The sequence below is a fragment of the Hyla sarda genome, chromosome 10, assembly GCF_029499605.1.
Source record: "Hyla sarda isolate aHylSar1 chromosome 10, aHylSar1.hap1, whole genome shotgun sequence".
NCBI classification, from domain to species: Eukaryota; Metazoa; Chordata; class Amphibia; order Anura; family Hylidae; genus Hyla; species Hyla sarda.
Genome location: NC_079198.1, coordinates 32,985,260 through 33,004,654, shown reverse-complemented (window position 1 = coordinate 33,004,654; position 19,395 = coordinate 32,985,260). Strand labels below are relative to the sequence as shown.

General features: G+C 47.0%; 1 protein-coding gene across 15 annotated transcripts in view; it reads left to right on the top strand.

The window, feature by feature from the left end:
- CNOT3 (CCR4-NOT transcription complex subunit 3) overlaps positions 1-19,395 on the top strand; it is an 86,117-nt gene that overhangs the window by 36,229 nt on the left and 30,493 nt on the right. For 14 of the 15 annotated variants that reach the window (XM_056542599.1, XM_056542590.1, XM_056542602.1 and 11 more), the window contains 5 exons: positions 1,531-1,605; positions 2,204-2,293; positions 9,943-10,071; positions 12,371-12,466; positions 12,732-12,954. In XM_056542599.1, coding sequence (XP_056398574.1) covers positions 1,531-1,605; positions 2,204-2,293; positions 9,943-10,071; positions 12,371-12,466; positions 12,732-12,954 — 613 coding nt within the window. The remainder of the gene's footprint in view (positions 1-1,530; positions 1,606-2,203; positions 2,294-9,942; positions 10,072-12,370; positions 12,467-12,731; positions 12,955-19,395) is intronic. The other variant, XM_056542601.1, reaches the window with a different exon arrangement.

The following is a 19,395-nucleotide window of genomic DNA, read 5'->3' as shown; positions in this document are numbered from 1 at the left end:
GCCTTGCAATCCGTTCCGTTCGAGCCTATCCGCGATGTTTCTCACAGTTTCCTTCCTGGAAGGTCGTCTTTTTGGTAGCGGTTACCTCGATCCGTCGGGTGTCGGATTTGGCAGCTCTTCTTGTCAACCTCCCTTCCTGATTCTTCATCAAGACAAGGCAGTACTTCGGTCGGTTCCTTCCTTTCAACCGAAGGTGGTTTCGTCCTTTCATCTGAACGGGAATATCGTTCTCCCTTCCTTCTGCCCTGCTCCGTCTCATCCTAAGGAGCGTTCTCTCCACAATCTGGATGTGGTACGAGCCTTACAAGTTTACCTCAAGGCCACCTCTTCTTCCGACGGTCGGAGTCGCTGTTTGTCCTTCCGGAGGGCTGACGCAAAGGTTTGCCGGCTTCTAGGGCCACCATCTCCAGATGGATCTGGTCCGCCATTTCTGAAGCATACCGTTCCAAGGGGAAGGATCCTCCCTTCCGGGTTACGGCTCACTCCACTCGCTCTGTGGGGGTCTCTTGGGCGGTCTTTAACAGGGCTTCGGCCCTACCGGTGTGTAAGGCGGCTACTTGGTCTTCGATGCACATGTTCACCAAGTTTTATCAAGTGCACACTTCTGCATCCGCCAACGCCTCTTTAGGGCGTAAGGTCTTGCAGGCAGTGGCGGCTCTGCTGTCCGCTTGATTCTGGGTTACATGGTTTCCCACCCCCGGGGACTACTTTGGTATGTCCCACGGTTCCTCTGTCCCCCAATGGAGCTGAATGAGAAAAGGAGATTTTTTTACACTTGCCATAAAAGCTCCATTGGGGGACACAGCTCCCACCCTGTGTTGTTAGTTGTGATGTGAGAGTTGCTCACCTGTCAGTCTGTTGGTTAGTTGTTTGACTGGGCGCCCTCCGGACTCTGTATTTTTCGGTTCCTCCTATTGCTTTGGGACTAAAACTGAGTGTCTCTAAGGCAGGAGGTGGGGTATACCCTGCTGGGAGGGGCTGACTTCTTTTTAGTATGCCTAGTGTCAGCCTCCTAGTGGCAGCAAGATATACCCATGGTTCCTGTGTCCCCCAATGGAGCTTCTGAGAAAAAGATTTTACGGTAAGTGTAAAAAAATCTCCTTATTATTTACAAAAATTGGTCTAGTCGTTTTTGTGTTACAGGCTCCATTGCTTATATGCAAATATGTCCTTTTGTGCAATGGAGGCAGGAGCCAGCTTTCCAATCTTTCCTGCCTTCATCTTCGATGCTCTCATATTCCCACCCATCTTCTGCTTTTGCATAAATCTTCACTCTTCCGTCCTAATGGTGTGAGAGCCTGTTCCCATGTGAGCGCTCTGCTAGAATATTTATATATCAATACCTTCCTCCTCCATTCCTCTGCACATCCCAGTGACATGGAGCCTATGCCCATGTAACCACATTGCTATTCTAGCAGTGCATAATAATAAAGGGACGATTGCATCAGACCTTTATACCAAAGTTGTGTTCATCCTTAAGGGGTTAAGTTTGCTAATGTTGCTCTCCATTTTTATTTTCATTTAATTTAGCTACACAATGCAGCTAATGCCAATCAGAAAGAAAAATATGAAGCAGACTTGAAGAAGGAGATTAAGAAGCTTCAGGTTGGTTTAGTCTATTGTGTAGGTTGCACATTTCAAAATTGCACAAATGCTTTATAGATCATTGATATAATGTAGAGAATACTATATGTATATTTGTAATATACATTGATTAAAAAATGTGTATATTTTTAGATGAAAAATGCTGTCCCTGCATCTATTGCCTGTGTGTCTCTATGAGGAGTCCAAATACAGGAAGGGATGGCAGGACAAGCAGGGCTCTGTGCAGACTCCTGGCTTGTCAATCATTCTGAGGTGTGAGCCGCGGAGCCCTGCCTGTCCTCAGTGCACGGAGCCCTGCCTGTCCTCAGTGCACGGAGCCCTGCCTGTCCTCAGTGCACGGAGCCCTGCCTGTCCTCAGTGCACGGAGCCCTGCCTGTCCTCAGTGCACGGAGCCCTGCCTGTCCTCCCTCACTTCCTGTATTTGGACTCCTCACAGAGACACACAGACAATCGCTGAAGGGACAAATATATACACATTTTTTTTTTGACCAATGTATATTACAAATATACATATAGTATGTATAGGGGCAGATTCTAACTGGTTACATACTTCCTCTTCTAAATGAGACTGTGCTAACATTTCTGAACCTTATTGCAGAGATTGCGGGACCAAATAAAGACATGGGTGGCATCCAATGAGATCAAAGACAAGAGGCAGCTTATAGAAAATCGAAAACTAATAGAAACGGTAAAGAAAAGTGGTATTGTAAAAGAAGCATTACCATTTTTTATTTATATTTTTTTTATTTTGATATTGTCTTTAAGAGGGAGGTACTCCAAGTAAGCTATAGTAACCCCAAGCAATTGCCTGTTATGTAGCCTGCCATAAATGTAGTGAAACATCTTATAAATTGCTTACTTAGCTGCTCTTAGAGAGGGGGACCCTGAGGGGTGTTGTCATGATGAGAGAACCTCCTTTACTCATTGTGCTTGGCAGTATGTGGGCAGGAGGATGGCATGGTTTCAGTTGACTATGATGAAAGCATGAAATGTCCCTATGAGTTAGAATTTAAAAATTTGTGATTCAGTAATCCTTTGTTTACGACTTGTCCGTCTGTACCATCAGCATGCTACAGCACCCAAAACAGGCTTGCGTTTCACCCTTGAAATACAGAGATAATCTAAGGTTATTCCTCACAAGGAATGTTGTCGCACTCTGCTACAGTTGTGGTTTACAGTTTAGGTAAATAATAACTTTGCATGCATATACATATGCATGCTTTTCCCTTGAAGTGTGGTGACATATTTATCCCGCTAAGATTCTTGTGCTATACTCAACTGTAGGGTCTACTAACAGGGCACACCCAACCCGTATTCAGCTGTTAGCATTTCTGAGCTATGATTTGTATGTATATTTGCTCTGAAGTATTGCTGCAAGAGAAATATTTTTTGCAAGCTTTCCTTGCTAATGCTGTTTGAGTTCAGTTATTTGCTTGAATGGATATTCAAACGTAATTCAGCTTGTGTACTCCAAAGGATGGGGCATAAGTTTCTGATCATGGGGGGTCCAACTGCTGGCACCTCACTTTTGATCTCCTGTGCAGGCTCCATCCCTTTTCCACAATGCACTCCGGACCCACCCTCTGAGACGTTCTCTTGTACAGAAGTGAAAAGAATATAAAGAATATTTGTAAGCTCCATTTCTCATTGGGCTCCATTGGGGGACACAGAGACCGTGGGTATATGCTGCTGCCACAAGGAGGCTGACACTAGGCAACAAAAGAAAGTCAGCTCCAGCAGGCTATTCCCCGCCTACAGACTCTGAGCTATCAGTTTTAGCTTAGTGTCCATAGGAGCCAGCCACAAGTCTGGATTTTCTTATTTTTTAGTTTAGGGACGTGTATATAGATTATTTTTTTGTTTACTTTCACTTCGGCCGCCTCAATGTATGAAGCGACCGGAGCGCCGGGGGTTTGTTTCTCTGTTGGCTGCGCTGCATGTGCATGGTCGGCAGTTTTTTTTCTCTCTCCAGCCGCACTCCAGGTGAAGCGACCGGAGCACAGGGGGTCCTTAATTGCGGCTGCGGCCTAATCGCGGCACTTAGCTCTGCCCACTCGGCAGGGGTCCGGCCCCTTTCTCTCCTCGTCCTATGGGTTTTCAGCACGCGCACTGGGGTGGTCACGATCTTCCTATCAGTGTGCTGCCTGGGTCAATTCTGTCCAATGAGGGCCAGGCTGGTGCTGGCTCTGCCCCCCTGTTCTTTAGGTTTAGCCCTCCCTTGTCGCTCGCTCGCTCTGTCTGTCGCTCGCTCTGTCTGTCTCTTTACAGGTTGGAGTTCGTTTGTCCCTGTTCCGGGACGTTTGGTCTGCCCACGTGCAGGACTCTTGGGTCCGAGATGTCATTTCCGATGGCTATCAGATACAGTTTTCTTCCCTTCCAAGGGATTGCTTTTTTTCGATCCCGCCTTCCTCGTTCTCCTTCCTTGGCAGTAGCTTTTCGGATCGCTCTTCGGACCCTTTTCACTCAGGGAGTGATTGTCCCAGTTCCTCCCAGGGAGCGTTTTTCAGGGTTCTATTCCAACCTGTTCATCATTCCCAAGAAAGGGGGTTCCGTCTGCCCGATCCTGGATCTGAAGCTCCTCAATCTCACCTACTCCGGCATCATTTCCGTATGGAGTCTATCCGTTCTGTAGTGGCATCCATGGATCAAGGGGATTTTCTTTCCTTGGTGGATATCCGAGATGCTTACCTTCACATCACCATTTTTCTGGCAGGTCAGTGCTATCTCTGCTTCGCAGTTCCGGAGGGCCATTTTCAGTTTGTGGCCCTTCCATTTTGGCCTGGACACGGCCCCAAGGGTCTTCACCAAAGTACTGGCAGCAGTGATCGCCATCCTGCGAGCCCGGCGTGTGTCCGTGATCCCCCTACCTGGACAACCTCCTGGTCAAGGCTCCAACCAGGGCCCAGAATTAAGAGTCTCTGTCTCTCTCTTCAGACCTTGTCCCGTTTTGTCTGGGTGGTCAATCAAGACAAGTCCAATCTGATTCCCACCCAGTCTCTGATCTTCTTGGGACTCCAGTTCGACACAGCGATCGCCCGGATTCGGCTTCCGCCAGACAAACTCTGTGCTATGTCATCAGGTATTTGTCTTCTCTGTAATCCGGTTCCAGTTTTCATTCGGTTCTGCATGGAAGTCCTGGGTTGGATGGTGACTGCCATAGAAGCTGTTCCTTTTGCCCAGTTTCATTGTCGACCTCTTCAAATTTCCCTTCTGTACCGGTGGGACAAGTCTCCGCTATCCCTCGATCGCAGGATTATTCTTCCCCCCCCCCCCGGCAGGGATCAGACGGTCCAGGGACGTTGATCCTCCCAGGTAGCTCTCCATCAACATCCTGGAACTTCAGGCAATTTATCTTTGCCTCCTCCATTGGGTGCGCCTTCTCCAGGATTGTCCTGTTCGTGTCCAGTCGGACAACTCCACGGCTGTGGCATGTCAATGACAGGGCGGCATTCTCAGTCCCGCAGCGATGGTCGAGGTCTCCAGGATCCTTCTCTGGGTTCCCTCCATCTCGACGACATTGGGAGGTGGACTTTGTCAGTCGCTCCTTGGCCAACCCTGGCGAGTGGTCTCTTCATCCAGAGGTGTTTGCGGATATCTGCAGCCTCTGAGGCACTCCGGACATGGACCTCTTCACGTCCCGCCACAACCAGAAAGTTCGTTGCGAAGTCCCGAGATCCTCTGGCCCTAGCTGTAGATGCCCTTGTAATGTCCTGGTCGCACTTGGTCCTCCCATATCTCTTCCCTCCTCTTCCTCTCCTTACCAGGGTCCTGAGTAAGCTGAAAGCGGAGGGCATCCTCGCCATTCTCATGGCTCTGGACTGGCCCAGGTAAGCGTGGTATGCCGACGTTGTTCGCCTAGTGGACGACATGCCTCTGCACCTCCCAGTTCATCTGGACCTGCTCTCTCAGGGTCCCCTTTGCCACCCCAATTTACTGTCGCTGCATTAGGCAGCGTGGCAGTTGAGATCGCGGTTCTGAGGGCCAGGGGGTTTTCTCCCCAGGTGATCTGCACAATGATCAAGGCGCGCAAGCCTTCCTCTGCGAAGATTTATCACCGTATTTGGTGGTCCTACTTTCGATGGTGTGAATCTCACTCCTTCTCCCCAGTGGTGTTCTCCCTTCCACACCTTCTTTTCCTTTTTACAGTCTGGGCTGTCTTGCAGGGTACTCCCTTAGAACCTCTCCGGGACATTTCTCTTTGTATCCTTTCCTGAAAGGTGGCCTTCCTCATTGCGGTCACTTCCATTAGGAGAGTTTCGGAGCTGGAGGCTCTCTCCTGCCGTTCCCCCTACCTTGTTTTACACCAGGACAAAGTTGTTTTCCGTCCGGCCCCGTCCTTTTTGCCTAAGGTGGTCTCCGCCTTTCACCTAAATGAGGATATCGTCCTTCCGTCCAGCTCCATCCCATCCCAGGGAACGGTTGCTTCATGTTCTTGATGTGGTACGGGCCGTTCGGATTTACCTTTCGGTCACTTCATCCTTTTGTCAGTGTGACTCTTTCTTTGTGCTTACAAAGGGTCGTTGTAAGGAATTTCCTGCTTCGAAGGCTACCATTTCGCGGTGGATTCGTTCTGCCATCACGGAAGCTTACCGCTGCAAAGGGTCTCTTTCTGTGTCTCGGCTCATTCCACTCGCGCCGTCGGGGCCTCCTGGTCTCCCCATTACAGGGCTTCGGCCTTGCAAGTCTGTAATTTTACCGGGTGCATACCTTTGCGTCCGCTGATGCTGGTTTAGGTCACAAGGTGTTGCTGGTGGCTGTGGCCCAGCCTTCCACCTAAGTTGCTCGAGTTTTCTCCCACCCCCGGGACTGCTTTGGTACATCCCACGGTCTCTGTGTCCCCCAATGGAGCCGAACGAGAAAAGCAGATTTTTGTGTTTACCGTCAAATCTTTCTCGGAGGATCCATTGGGGGACACAGCACCCACCCATTTGTTCTGGTGTCCTTGGTTCGGTTACCTGTCCGAGGGTTGGTTCGGTTAATTTTTGTCTGTGGTTTCTTCGGACAGTTGCTGTTTTTTCTATCCATGTCTGTCCTCTCCTACTGCTTTGGGACTAAACTGATAGCTAACAGTCTGTAGGCAGGGTAAATCCTGCTGGGATGGGCTGACTTTCTTTTGTTGCCTAGTGACAGCAGCCTATACCCACGGTCTCTGTGTCCCCCAATGGATCCTCCAAGAAAGATATTTTATGGTAAGCACAAAAATCTACTTTTGTTGCTAAAACCTGAGGACACAATTGGATAGTTGTTAGTGTGTGAAACCAAACTGTACCTTTCCTGGTGGCTGCCAAGTGTTAAGGCAGTCAAGTTGCTCAAGTGCCACAGCCTAGCATGCTTCCTTGTTCACCCCCACCTCCCAGCCCATCCTTGACTGAGGCTCTGTATGTCAATCACAAGGCTTTGTATGCCAGTCACTGTGGGGCTGGGAGGTGAGGACGAGTTAAGAAGCATGATGTGAAGGAAACCAAGCAGTAGATTTTACCATACATAAGGCTCGGCAACGCATTATATATAGTCCAGGAAAGAAACAATGCGGGGGCACTCACGTTTCAGGTGATCAGGTAGGCTTCTTTATTTTCTTAGTGCAAATAAAATCAATGCATAGCGGGGCGTCAGAGGACGATAGCTATTTCGTGCCGCTCCTGGCACTTCTTCAGGTCACGCCCCTCCAGGTGGACTGGGGTCAGGTAAATACTTCCTGCAACCCCACGTCATCAGGAAAAGGGCGTGGGAAACATATTATATACAAATACAAAATGCAAAATACAAACACTTCTTTAAAACCAATATAAATAGTTTTATCACATCTTGTTTGGATGCGAAATTGAACAACACATATGATGACCTGCTAAACGGGTGAGTGTTTTACTAGTAGGATCTTCATTCTGTCATACATCTATCAGGAGAAAACGCTCATATCGAGACGCTCATTCAGACCAAGGTTTCCCTCTGCAGAGGTCCGAATGATCCATCTCGCTTCAGTTTGTAATAAGCATTTTTTGCTATCAGTTCCTGGGACTGAAAAAATCTTTTCTATACCGACAAACTTCAATACTTTCATGTTCCCTTCATGCTCATTTTCAACATGCGAGATTAATCTAGGGCACCCTTTTTTTTTTTTTGTAACTAATGACCTAACGTGTTCCCTGAAACGCACGTTCATAGGTCTAGTGGTGCAACCTATATGAAATAGTTTGCATGTACAAAAAATTGCATAGACAACATTACTGGTTCTGCAGCACATAGTGCTTTTGTGGACAATATTAACACCCCCAAGTGATAAGGCCCCATCTATGTACGCATGCTGACACCAATTACAGGTGCCGCATCTGTACATTCCTGGGGACAAAGAACGATTTAACCAATTTTCTTCGATTTTTATTTAAAAGCTGTCTTCACTAGTACATCTTTTATATTTTTACATTTTTTAAAAGCCACAATCGGTTTCTGGCTCGTACATTCAGCAAGATCTGAATCATTCTGAACCAGAAACCAGTTGTCACTTATGGCTTTTTTAATCTTTTCTGCCATGGGGCTAAATGAAAAAGAGAACGTAAACCGGGCACTCTCTCCTTTCCTAGGACCTTGTTCCGTGATAACAGACGGTGCGATTTTTATCCTGTCCTCTGTCTCTGCAATCTGTCTAGTTGCCTCTCTATTCTCTCCATATTTTGGGGGTTTTCTGCTCTTATTTTTTCTCCTATTTTCGCCATTAAGCAGCATTTTTCTATCTTGACGTTTTGCTCTATCCAATGCTTTTTTCAAGAGATTTTTAGGATACCCTCTACTCATCAGGTGGCACATCAGGTCATTCGCTTGTTCTAAAAAATCCTCGTCCCTACTATTTATGCGCCTTAGGCGCAGAAATTGTCCGTAAGGGACAGCCTTCTTGACGTGCCCGGGGTGGTAGCTATCAAAGTGCAGCAGTGCATTGCACCCTGTAGGTTTTCGGTAACCCTTGGTAACAATGCTACCTTCCTCTACCACCACGAGCACGTCAAGAAATTCTAATTCTCCTTGTCCCACCTTAGAAGTAAACGAAAGATTCATGTCATTGCTACCATTTAGTTCTGCTACGAATTCACTAAATTCTGACTCCGTCCCCGTCCACACGATGAAAATATCATCGACAAATCGATGGTAACCTGCAACATACTTCAGAAAACGGTTATATATAGTAAAATCTTTATCCTCACCATCCCCATGGGCTGTTTTTGTCCCCAGGGATGGTGAGAAGAAGTTTATAAAGTCCCAGTGTCACATCTTTTACATCAGTTCATGTCTCCAATATGGCTGCTACAGACCATCTCTTCAGGAGACTAAGATAGCTGGGTAACAGGCAGCAGTACATAAAGCTGAGGAAGTAGTATGAGCTCTCTACTGTGTACTTCCTGTCACCCAGCTTTCCTATTTTTCTGAAGCCCCAGAAATTATGGCTTCTTGGCCTCCCGTCACCACTTCAAGTCTCCGCCATCTTGGAGCTCCTTGAAGATAGTAGAAGCCCGCTCCTCTGTAAGTAGTAGCAGCCGCCTAATGGAGGTAGTGGTGTCAACAGCTGTGAAGTGGAGGTAGTGATGGCAGCAGCAACTGCCTAATTGAGGTAGTGGTGGCATCGGCAGTAGCAGCCGCCGCCTAATGCAGGTAGAGGTGGCAGCAGCAGCAGAAGTTGCCTAATGAAGGTAGTAGTGGTGGCGGTAGCGGTAGCAGCAGCCTATTAAAGATCGCTTTAGTTTTGGGTTGCTACAATATGCTGCCACCAAAGCTCGGAGTTGCGTTTTGCATACATTGCTAATTGTAAATTAAAAAATCTTTCTAATGTACTTTGTATATAAAAATTAAGTTTTCTATGTTTTGTTTGTGCTTTACAAAACCTGCCACTAGGTGTCTCCCTTCTTGCCTGGGGCAGAGGTCCAAAATCAGGAAATGTAGTGCTGAGGAGGGGGGGGGGGGGGGGGTGTATCCTTAGCCAATCATAGCTCATCTCACACTGAACTGCTCTGGGCTGTGTGTAGCAGAGTGAGGGAGGAAGTTCTCCTCTGTATGGCATCAGATGATGTCACGCCTGCTGGGTAACGCCCCTTCCCAGTCTGTGAATCAGACTGAGCAGAAAATACAGAACAATCTCAAGGTAGAAAACAAATCTAGTAAAAATAAAGGCAGGGGGTGGTTATCATGATGGGGACAGTGGACTGTGAGGATTATAAAATTTAACAAAATTATGACAGGTACTCTTTAATAATTAGACATTTTTCTGGATTCTTAAAATTTATTAATTTAAACAGTCTGGCTCTTAAATTTATTTTATTTTGCTTCTGATGTAAGCTTTCCTCTTGCTTATAGCAAATGGAGAGGTTCAAAGTGGTAGAACGTGAAACAAAAACAAAAGCATACTCCAAGGAAGGTCTTGGTCTTGCTCAGAAGGTTGACCCAGCTCAGAAGGAGAAGGAAGAGGTTGGACAGTGGTTAACGGTAAGATTCTACTGGGGGGTGGGAACTTGAGGCTCATGTGGAGCCTGGATGGTGTCACTCATAGCTTCTAGGATTCCATATCACAGAAGTTTAATCACTCCACATACCATGTATGAGGTCTGCGTGCATGAGCCCTAAAGCTTGGCTGGACCCACATGTTATCTGAGCTATTCTTTGGTGGTAATTTAAATTTTAAGGGGGTAATTTTCATTATACCTAAATGGATACATTGGCCAAACATACCAGAGGTGAAAACTGGTGTGATTTGCCGATAGTAATGAATCAGCTCAGGTTCTATATCTTAAAGGGGTACTCGGGTGGAAAACAATTTTTTTCTATCAAAAGGTGCCAGAAATGTATACAGATTTATAAATTACTTCTATATAAAAAAAAATCTTAATCCTTCCAGTACTTATCAACTGCTGTATACTACAGAGGAAGTTGAGTTGTTCTTTTCTGTCTGACCACTGTGCTCTCTGTTGACACCTCTGTCCATGTCAGGAACTGTCCAGAGCAGGAGCAAATACCCATAGCAAACCTCTCCTGCTCTGGACAGTTCCTGACATGGACAGAGGTGTCAGCAGAGAGCACTGTGGTCAGACAGAAAAGAACAACTCAACTTCCTCTGTAGTATACAGCAGTTGATAAGTACTGGAATAATTAAGATTTATAAATTGAAGTAATTTACAAATCTGTTTTAACTTTTTGGCACCAGTTGATTTTAAAAATGTTTTGTTTTCCACCGGAGTACCCCTTTAACAAGTATTGGTAAAATTTAAGGCTACTATGTTTGTTGTGAGCAAATCACACCAGTTTTTGTCTCTGGGCCATTGCCCTGTAAACTGCAAAATTTGTGGCAATCCTTTCTTTCCAGCAGTTTGTTTGTTTGTTGTAAAACTGGCCATACGCAGTTCAGTGCATTCCTGGTCGATCCAGTGTGTATCGATCTACTTACTTCAATGGTCAACAAAAGTAACTAGCCATTTCCTGCACGTATTTCTAGTTTATTTAATGGGGCTCAAAAGCAAGATCGCTACGCTTTTGAGTCCTGCTAAAGAGGGTACTATGTGAGGGCAGTAGGGTCACTAAACTGAATGTACAGTTGTTAATATGTCATGGTATACATTATCTTTTTAATAAAACATCCCATAGACAATGAATGGCCTCGTGCATGACACTCCATTACCATGGGAGACATGGGACCCCTGCAATCTTAAAGGGAACCAGTCATCAGATTTTACCTTTTTTCACCCACTTAATGAGACTGACAGCCTGGCCAGAGCCCACATAATCGCTGTACTCCGTTGGCTTAGAGAGCAAAGCAGTGACGCAAGCTGTCAATCACGCTGAGGGGGGCTTGGTTACAGCCCAAGCAGATGGGACAGAGTCTGGATCCCCACCCAGGGGGACTACTTACAGGGAACACTTTTTAAACTGCATAGCCTCACAATCGCTGCCAGCAGGAATGTCTCCCAGGTATAGTGAGGAAGAAGATTTTTATGTAATGTGTTGCCACTCATATGTTAAAATCTGATGACTGGTTCCCTTTAAGAATAGGGATCAAATGATCTGTCCTTAACAATCTGACATGTATTTCCTATACTGCGAAAAGAATAGGGGATAGTTGTTTCAAGTTAGAATAGTAAAGGATTTACTACCAGTGTCTTTTTACCAGATACCAGGGGTCGCCTTCAGAGTTCTTGTGGAGCCCATGATTCAGTGGGTCAGGTCAGCTTTAGTAGTTTGAGAGGGAAGTAAACAAGGAAAAAAACATCTTTGCACTCATCGAAAAGGTTCAGCTATTTTTTGTTCCATGATCAGCAACATAGAAACTGGACGTAGAATTCCTTGTAGGGAGTTCTTTGCCCAGTTTCTATGTTGTTGGTCATGGAACAATACACATCATATACTTTTTAGTGAGTGCAATGTTTCTTCTTTCCTTGTTTGATTTGTTCTATGAAACTGTTCCTGCATATAACCTTAACACCGTAATTAATTTATCAGTGGCTGTTATTGCGGTATGTGTTCACTGTGGTTTCTTTAGAGTAGCAGTGCCGGACTTACACCATATTAGGTCATTTTTAAAGTTATATTACTGTATGTGAATTGTAAAGCAGTGCTCCCAATCCTGTGGTCCTCCACCTGTTTCCACCTGACTCACTTTTTGTTTGGAAAATGACATTTCATACCTCTGGAATAGTACTGCAGATTTGTTGAATCCTTTACTAATGTGTCATGTGTGATTGATAATCATCTATATACAAGGGTAAATTGCAAAGCAGAATTTTATCTTTCTCAGAACACAATTGACTCCTTGAACATGGGCGTGGATCAGTTTGAAAGTGAGGTGGAGTCGTTGTCGGTACAAACGCGGAAAAAGAAAGGAGACAAGGATGTGAGTTTACTTCATTGAACAAAAGCTGCTTTGCAGCGAACAGAATTTTTTTGTGATAGAACCCATGAACTGTATATTGCACTTTTTAGGTATACCCATATAGCCAGCAGTGTATTAAATATATTTTTCTATTTTCTATGATTCCATTAAAAAAAAAATCACTATTTTAAATGTGTTTGGAATTACTTGAAAACTAGAAGAAGGGTATTTACATCTTTTATGTGCGCTGTTTTCTTTCTGCTGCACCTTCTGTGTCTGGTGTTAGCAGAAGCAGGACAGGATCGAGGGACTGAAGAAGCACATAGAAAAACATAGGTACCACATCCGAATGCTGGAAACCATTCTGCGAATGTTGGATAATGACTCAATCAATGTTGATGCAATCAGGAAGATTAAGGATGATGTAGAATACTATGTGGACTCTTCGCAAGATCCTGACTTTGAAGAGAATGAGTTCCTCTATGATGACCTTGATTTAGAAGACATTCGTAAGTGGCTTAATAAGATAATAGAAGTAGTTACCTGTCCTCGTGTAGATTTTAATTATTATTTATCCAAAGCCATGGCAGTGCAACTTACAAGTCAGTATATTACGCCTTAAAGGAGTACTCTGGTGCAGAGTATTCCTGCCCGGGCTGCAAAAAAATGAAAATTAACCATCTCTCACCTCCCTGGGTTCCCGTGGAGTGCCACTACAGCTGATTGGTCCTCCGGTCCATCCTCTTCATACTTCCGGGTGTAACGAAGCGTCACATGGCGCTCAGCCTATCTCCGGCCGCTGCTGTTTTGCCTCAGCCGGCGATAGGCTGAGCGCCATGTGACTCTTTGTTACACCCGAAAGCATGAAGAGGATGGACCGGAGGACCGATCAGCTGTGGTGGCGCTCCGCGGGAACCCAGGAAGGTGGGAGATGGTTAATTTTCATTTTTTTTTTTTTGCAGCCTGAGCAGGACGGAGCAGGAATACTCTGCACCAGAGTACTCCGTTGAGTTTTATATATAGATAGATAGATAGATATATAGAGAGAGAGAGATGTAGATATATATAGAGAGATAGAGATAGATATATAGAGATATATATATAGATAGATAGAGATAGAGATATATGTGTATATATCATTATTTTATTTATTTATTTTGTTTGCTTTGCTGGGGTTGGTAAAAAAACTAAAACACAAAAAAACAAAACAGTGTAGCTATCCGCCTTTTTCTTTAGCTCTGTGAATGGCAGATGAATTTGGCCTCCAAACTCTCTCCTCAGTCTTCCCTTTACCAGTTCTGCAGAAAGAGGTATCTGTGGTCAGAAGTCAAAGCTTGATGCGAGAGACAGAAGAGCACTTTGTCGATTGTAGCCAAAAGCACAATTACAGACCCTAAAGTTACTGCTGAGGTGAATTTACGTTTAAGGGCACCAGTATTGGTGACATTTTGGAACAGTTTGGCACAGTGCTCTTCCTTTTCTCAAGTTTTGACTGTCTACCACAGCTACTTCTATCTGCAGATATTTTGCCTGTCTTTGCATATGAAGATATGATTAAGGAAGCAGTAGACCTCCACACACCATCAACTCAGCAATTCACAGACACCCCTACCAGGTACACACCAACAATAATTCCTCTTTGGAAGTCAGGTCTGACAAATCATGCCCCTGAAAGATAGAAACTGGCTTTTATAACAGCAAAATAAAGCTTTTTTACAGTGATATAAGCTATATGACTAAGAAAAAAAGGGGATGTTACTGTTGATGACTTTTTGCAGTGATTTATCAACTGAGTGGCATATACAGACATATGTCCAGGCAAGTAGGGGTAAAACAAACACAACCTATGATAATTGCATTCATTCAAACGGAGCTGTACACCTTTGAATCCTTATGCCAAGGGCTCAGCTGTAGTTAAACATGCACAATGTCATATACAACATCAGTGCACAAACTCACATGAATTTTTATCTGATTGTAGTAATTGGAAAGTATGGTAGTCATGCCACATTTATTAGGAGCTTGACAACCCGACTTCTGGGTGTAGTGAGGCAGTGGTTCCTGCGCTCTGCTCAGAGAGGCTGCAGGCTTTCATGTTCTAGTGACTTGTTAGTGAAAATATTGGCATATGCATCACAGGAGTGGGTAGACCACTGAATTTTGAGGAGGCAGAGAAGCATGGCGAGCCGGCTCCCCACCTTCATTGTCCAGGGAAGTGGAATAGCAAGGGAAAAATGAAACTGGCATAACTGCAAATACTTCACTATTTAAAGTGACCACTCTTTATAATGCTGTTCATTTGCACTATAACCAAGTAAACTGGGTTTAGTGCAGGTGAACAGCCTGTCAGTTTTCCTTTAAAGGGGTACTCCGGTGAAAAACTAGTTTTCTCGGTCGCTGTTCATTGGGGGACACCTATACTGATGGATATATGCTCTTGCCACTAGGAGGCGCTGACACTAGGAAAAGTCGTCTGCTTCTCCCTGGCAGGATATACCCGCCCACTGGAGGTGAGGTGATCAGTTTTAGCTAGTGTCAGTAGGAGGCAAGACACAGGTGGGGGTTCAGAAGCATGGCGCTACCTGTTCCCCCATATGCGACAAAGGGGCACAGATAGAGTATGTACTGTCAACCCCTTCTCGCCAACAGCCAGCGCCTGGAGGTTGTATCCTGGGTTCGGGCCCCCCACTGCCCCTGTTCGCCCCGCTATCTTAGCCTGGTATGATGCAGCGTGGCCATAAGTTGGTTGAAGACGCCTAGGTGAGTATGAGAAGATGGAGTCTGTTGGTGAGTATGTCTAACATCCTCTCTCTCTTAACCCCCCCCCCCCCACCTCACCTTGTTCCCTTAGCGACGGGAGGCAGAGCGCTTGGATGACTGGGCCCGCCATTTGGCTCCGGCATCTCACCGCAGTGCGTGTGATATCCGCCGCTCCCTGCTCGGCAGTGACTGACACGCTGCATTGGTTGGAGGGGCTCCGTCGGCCGTTTTCGGCCTTTCTCTCTCTGGGGGTCCAGAGGGTTCTGGCCTCTTGGTCCCTACGCAGCACTGCTTCCTGCGCTCTTTTTATTTACAAAAAAAGAGAGAAAAAATCTTTTGTCAGTCCATGTTCTTACCCCCCTCTGGTGGCCATTCAGTAGATTGCAGCCCCTACTTTGTGGTCACTTGAATGGCTTCCCCTTGTGGCGGCAGACAGCTATGGCAGTCTTTTGATGTCTGCTTTTTAGGGTGCGTTCCCACCTGGTGTATACGCAGCGTCTTTCACGCTGCGCAAAATTTGCGGCAGCAGTGGGAAATACTGAGTATTCTTTGCTCACTATACACACAGGGCTTTTCAGCGGCAACCCTATGTGTGTAGTGAGTTTTGGAGGCGGGGCCGTGTGTCGGCATGACTGTGACGTGCAGCTCCGCCTCTAAAACTAGCTGCACACATAGGGCTGCCGCAGAAAAGCCCTGTGTGTGTATAGTGAGCAGGGAATACGCAGCGTATTTCCAGCTGCTGCTGTAAATTTTGCGCAGCGTGAAATAATACGCTGTGTATATGCCAAGTGGGAACGCACCCTTACCGGTTTTATCTTGCTGGGTTTCTGGTCTGGGGACCATATATTAAATGTTATTTTTGGGGGCAGATTTAATATTTATTTCCGCCACCCTGTTATATCACCTGAAGAGGCAAAGGTCTCTTCACCAGCTTAGGGATATTGTGCGTGGCATTTCTGCCATGACATGTCTGCCGCACCCACAGCCGCATTCCAGCCCCTTCCCCCAAGGCGAGACACTGGGGGGATGCCCCTGCAGATGCATCCACGTCCTTGATTTTAGCTGATGGCCTTTCCCAGGTGTTTCCTTCTCCTGTGTCTTTAGACATCGTGTCCGCTTAGTGGTCTTTATTCCCGGGAGGGTGCTGGGAGACCGCAGTGGTATCAATTTTTTCCCACAGGTCTTTATAGCTCTTCGGAATCTGTGCTTAGTGTGCTGGACTCTCCACTTCTAGTGTGAGATTTTCAAGCACATGGACATGGACTGGACCAAATACCACAGACAGTGGTCTATGTGGTTTCCTCTGCCGCCAGTCACTCATCACGTGGCTGCCGCATCCACGGCTAGAATTACAGCTCCCCACTGCTAACGTGGTGTCCGAAGGAGTTACCCGGCGTTTAAAATGGCTTTTGTGATGGGGATACAATCCACGTCTCCTTAGCCTCCCCTGATCTCCCAGGATGGCAGGGATACTATACATGGCCCCAGGCCTCCCCACCCCTCGATATTTGACAATAGTGCACCAGCGCCTGGGGGTGTTCTCTATTGGTAAGCCAGACTGTTGTCTGCTCAGTTTCTGCCGCCACCGGTCTCCCATCATGGGGCTGCTGGGGGCTTGGCTGGAGTTCCTGTACCCCTCTTCTAATGTAGGGGACCCTGTGCCCAGGACAGTGGTCTTCATGGTCTCTTACACCTCTAGGTTGCCCTTCAGGAGTTACGGTCCCACTGCTATGGTGCAGTGTCCAAAGAAGTGACCCTACGTGTCCTATCAACCCTTTTCAGGTCGACAGGGATGCAATCCAGGGCTCCTCAAACTCCCCTGATCTTCCAGGGTGACAGGGATTCAATCCACTGGGCTACCACATGCTTGGCAGTGTTTTTCTGTACCTATCTGCGTGGGAGGACTCTGGACAAGGGTCTCTGCAGGTGCACAGGGATGATGGACATTTACCTATTGTTTGCACAGGGATGATGCCTGTCAGCCAGACTTCGTCTGCATGGTCTCCGGCACCACTAGGTCGCCCATCGGATCGGCCGCACTCCAGTACCCCACTTTCTGTGGGAGGGTTCAAAGGAGTGATCCTGTGCGTTCAGGAATTCGGTCAGCCATGATTTACTGTTACGTCGGGTCAACTACCATACACTTCTCACTCCGTGGATGGAAGTTCAGGTATCCCATTGCCGAAGTGTGGTTCTGAGTGATTTAACCCATGTGCCCTATGCAATGCACCACATACTGGTTTGCAGCTGTTCTCACGGCTGAAGGCTGGTAACTTCAATGTGTGGTTCTGACTGTGGGACCAGATGTGGCCATGGTCCCTATGCCATATAGAGAGACTGTGTCTGCAGGGTTTCTAATCCACCAGGTCACCTCCCCCTTTCCTGATGCTCCAGTCATTGCATCCCGGTGACTCACTTTCCATGTGAAGTTCCACGAATTGTGTCCCTGTGGGTTCATTGAACCTGTTATACCATTCAGATTGTCTCTGCATGTTTCCTGCCCCACACATCTCCTTCATCTCTTGCATCTGCGACAGCAGTCCTGGTGTGGGGCACCATTAGCAAATGGGGTGTGGGCGTTTCCTACAGGTTCCATGACTTTTCACAGCAACTTCAGCACTCTGTTCCCCTTTCTAAGAGTGCCACGTTGGTCTGCTAGGGGCATGGTTGTTACACACCATTGGGTGCTGAGCCTGTCTTTCATACTGCGGACTTGGATGTCTGCGATTCCTTTCGTGTCTGCAATCTTGGTTCCTCACTACTATTGAGAGGTATCCATGTCTGTGTACCTACGCATGTTGGGTCCCATGTAGAGCCCACCTTCCCTTCTATCGGTAAGGTGCGCTTCGGACCTTCCTGTAATCTTGTTTCCACAGGTCTTCAGCGGTTGAGCACTTCTGTTCTGGCGTGGGGCCTGGTGGGGCATCACAGACAGTTTAGCGCCCCCCACCTCCCTTTATGCCTCCAGTTATCTTCCTGGATTCCTGTGCAGGGTGGCTCAGGCGCCTGCTCATTTGCCTTACACACAACTAGTCTGGCTCCGTTGGTGCCCATCGGGCTCGGGGTTTCACCCCGATGGGGTGTTCCTCTCAACGCGGTTTGCTGTGTATGTGAGCGCTTCTTCCTTGCATTTGTAGTCACGTCTTTGCATATTTGCTCAGCTCCAGTGTCCAGGATTCCGATCCCTCTGGGGACACAAATTGGCTCCTCGATATGTTCTCGCAGAGTTCCTGAGGGCTTCGTCTACGCAGTACTTTGTCCGTTGCCGCAGGGTGGCTTGTCCCTGTTCCTACAGTGCCTGGTGCATTTTGAAAATCCTCCTTCTACAGGGGTACGGGGATCAGGGGCTTGGCATGGTCAGTGCCTGAGTTTCATCTCCACCACCCCTTGTTTTCCCCTCCACTAGGGGGACTATTTCACTGGTCGCTTCCCACTTTATAGGTGAGATATCTGGCTGGGCCCTTGTTTTTCGCTGAGAGCATTCAGTAGAGCTTTTTCGCTGTCTCTGCCTGTGTGCTTACTGCCCACTATTTCAGCCTGGCTCTCTTCCGGTTTCTTGGTTATCTACTGCTGCTCAGGCAGCCTTGGCACTCCCCTCTGTCAGAGGGGGTTTCTGCTATCATGTGTGGCTTGGCGACAGCTTGTCTAGCCTCCGTCTGTTGTTTGGGTCCTGCCATTGCTCTCCTCCCCCCTCAGCACAATCTCCCTGGTAGGGTGCGTTCCTCCTTCCCTTGACTGTGTCAGTAGCGCTACACTGACTCCACAGTTCTCTAGAGTTACCTTTCTGTGCCCAGAACCTGGGAGTCCCAGCCGGGTTCCCTTTTGTTCCCCCTCTGTTTCCCGTCCTGACTGGTTGTTGCTTCAGAGTGCTCTGGTCCATTTGGACCGCTGGGGCCCAGGACCGGTTGGCTTCCTTTTCTTGGCCACTATCCTGGGACGCTGTGGTGTGTTCTCTATCTCTCTATCTCTCTCTCCAGCTGCTTTGTTGGGGACACGGACGCTGGTGAGACTGTTTGTTTTATTTTTTTACCATGTCCGAGACCAGAACTGTTCCTCCCTCCAAGCAGTTAACTGGAGCCCAGGTCACCTATTTTTCTTGCAAGGGCTGCAACTCTAAAATGCTTGGGTCTGCTGAACCCACTTGTTCCACCTGCACCACTGTACCTCCTGACCCCCCCTGGTATTTCTAC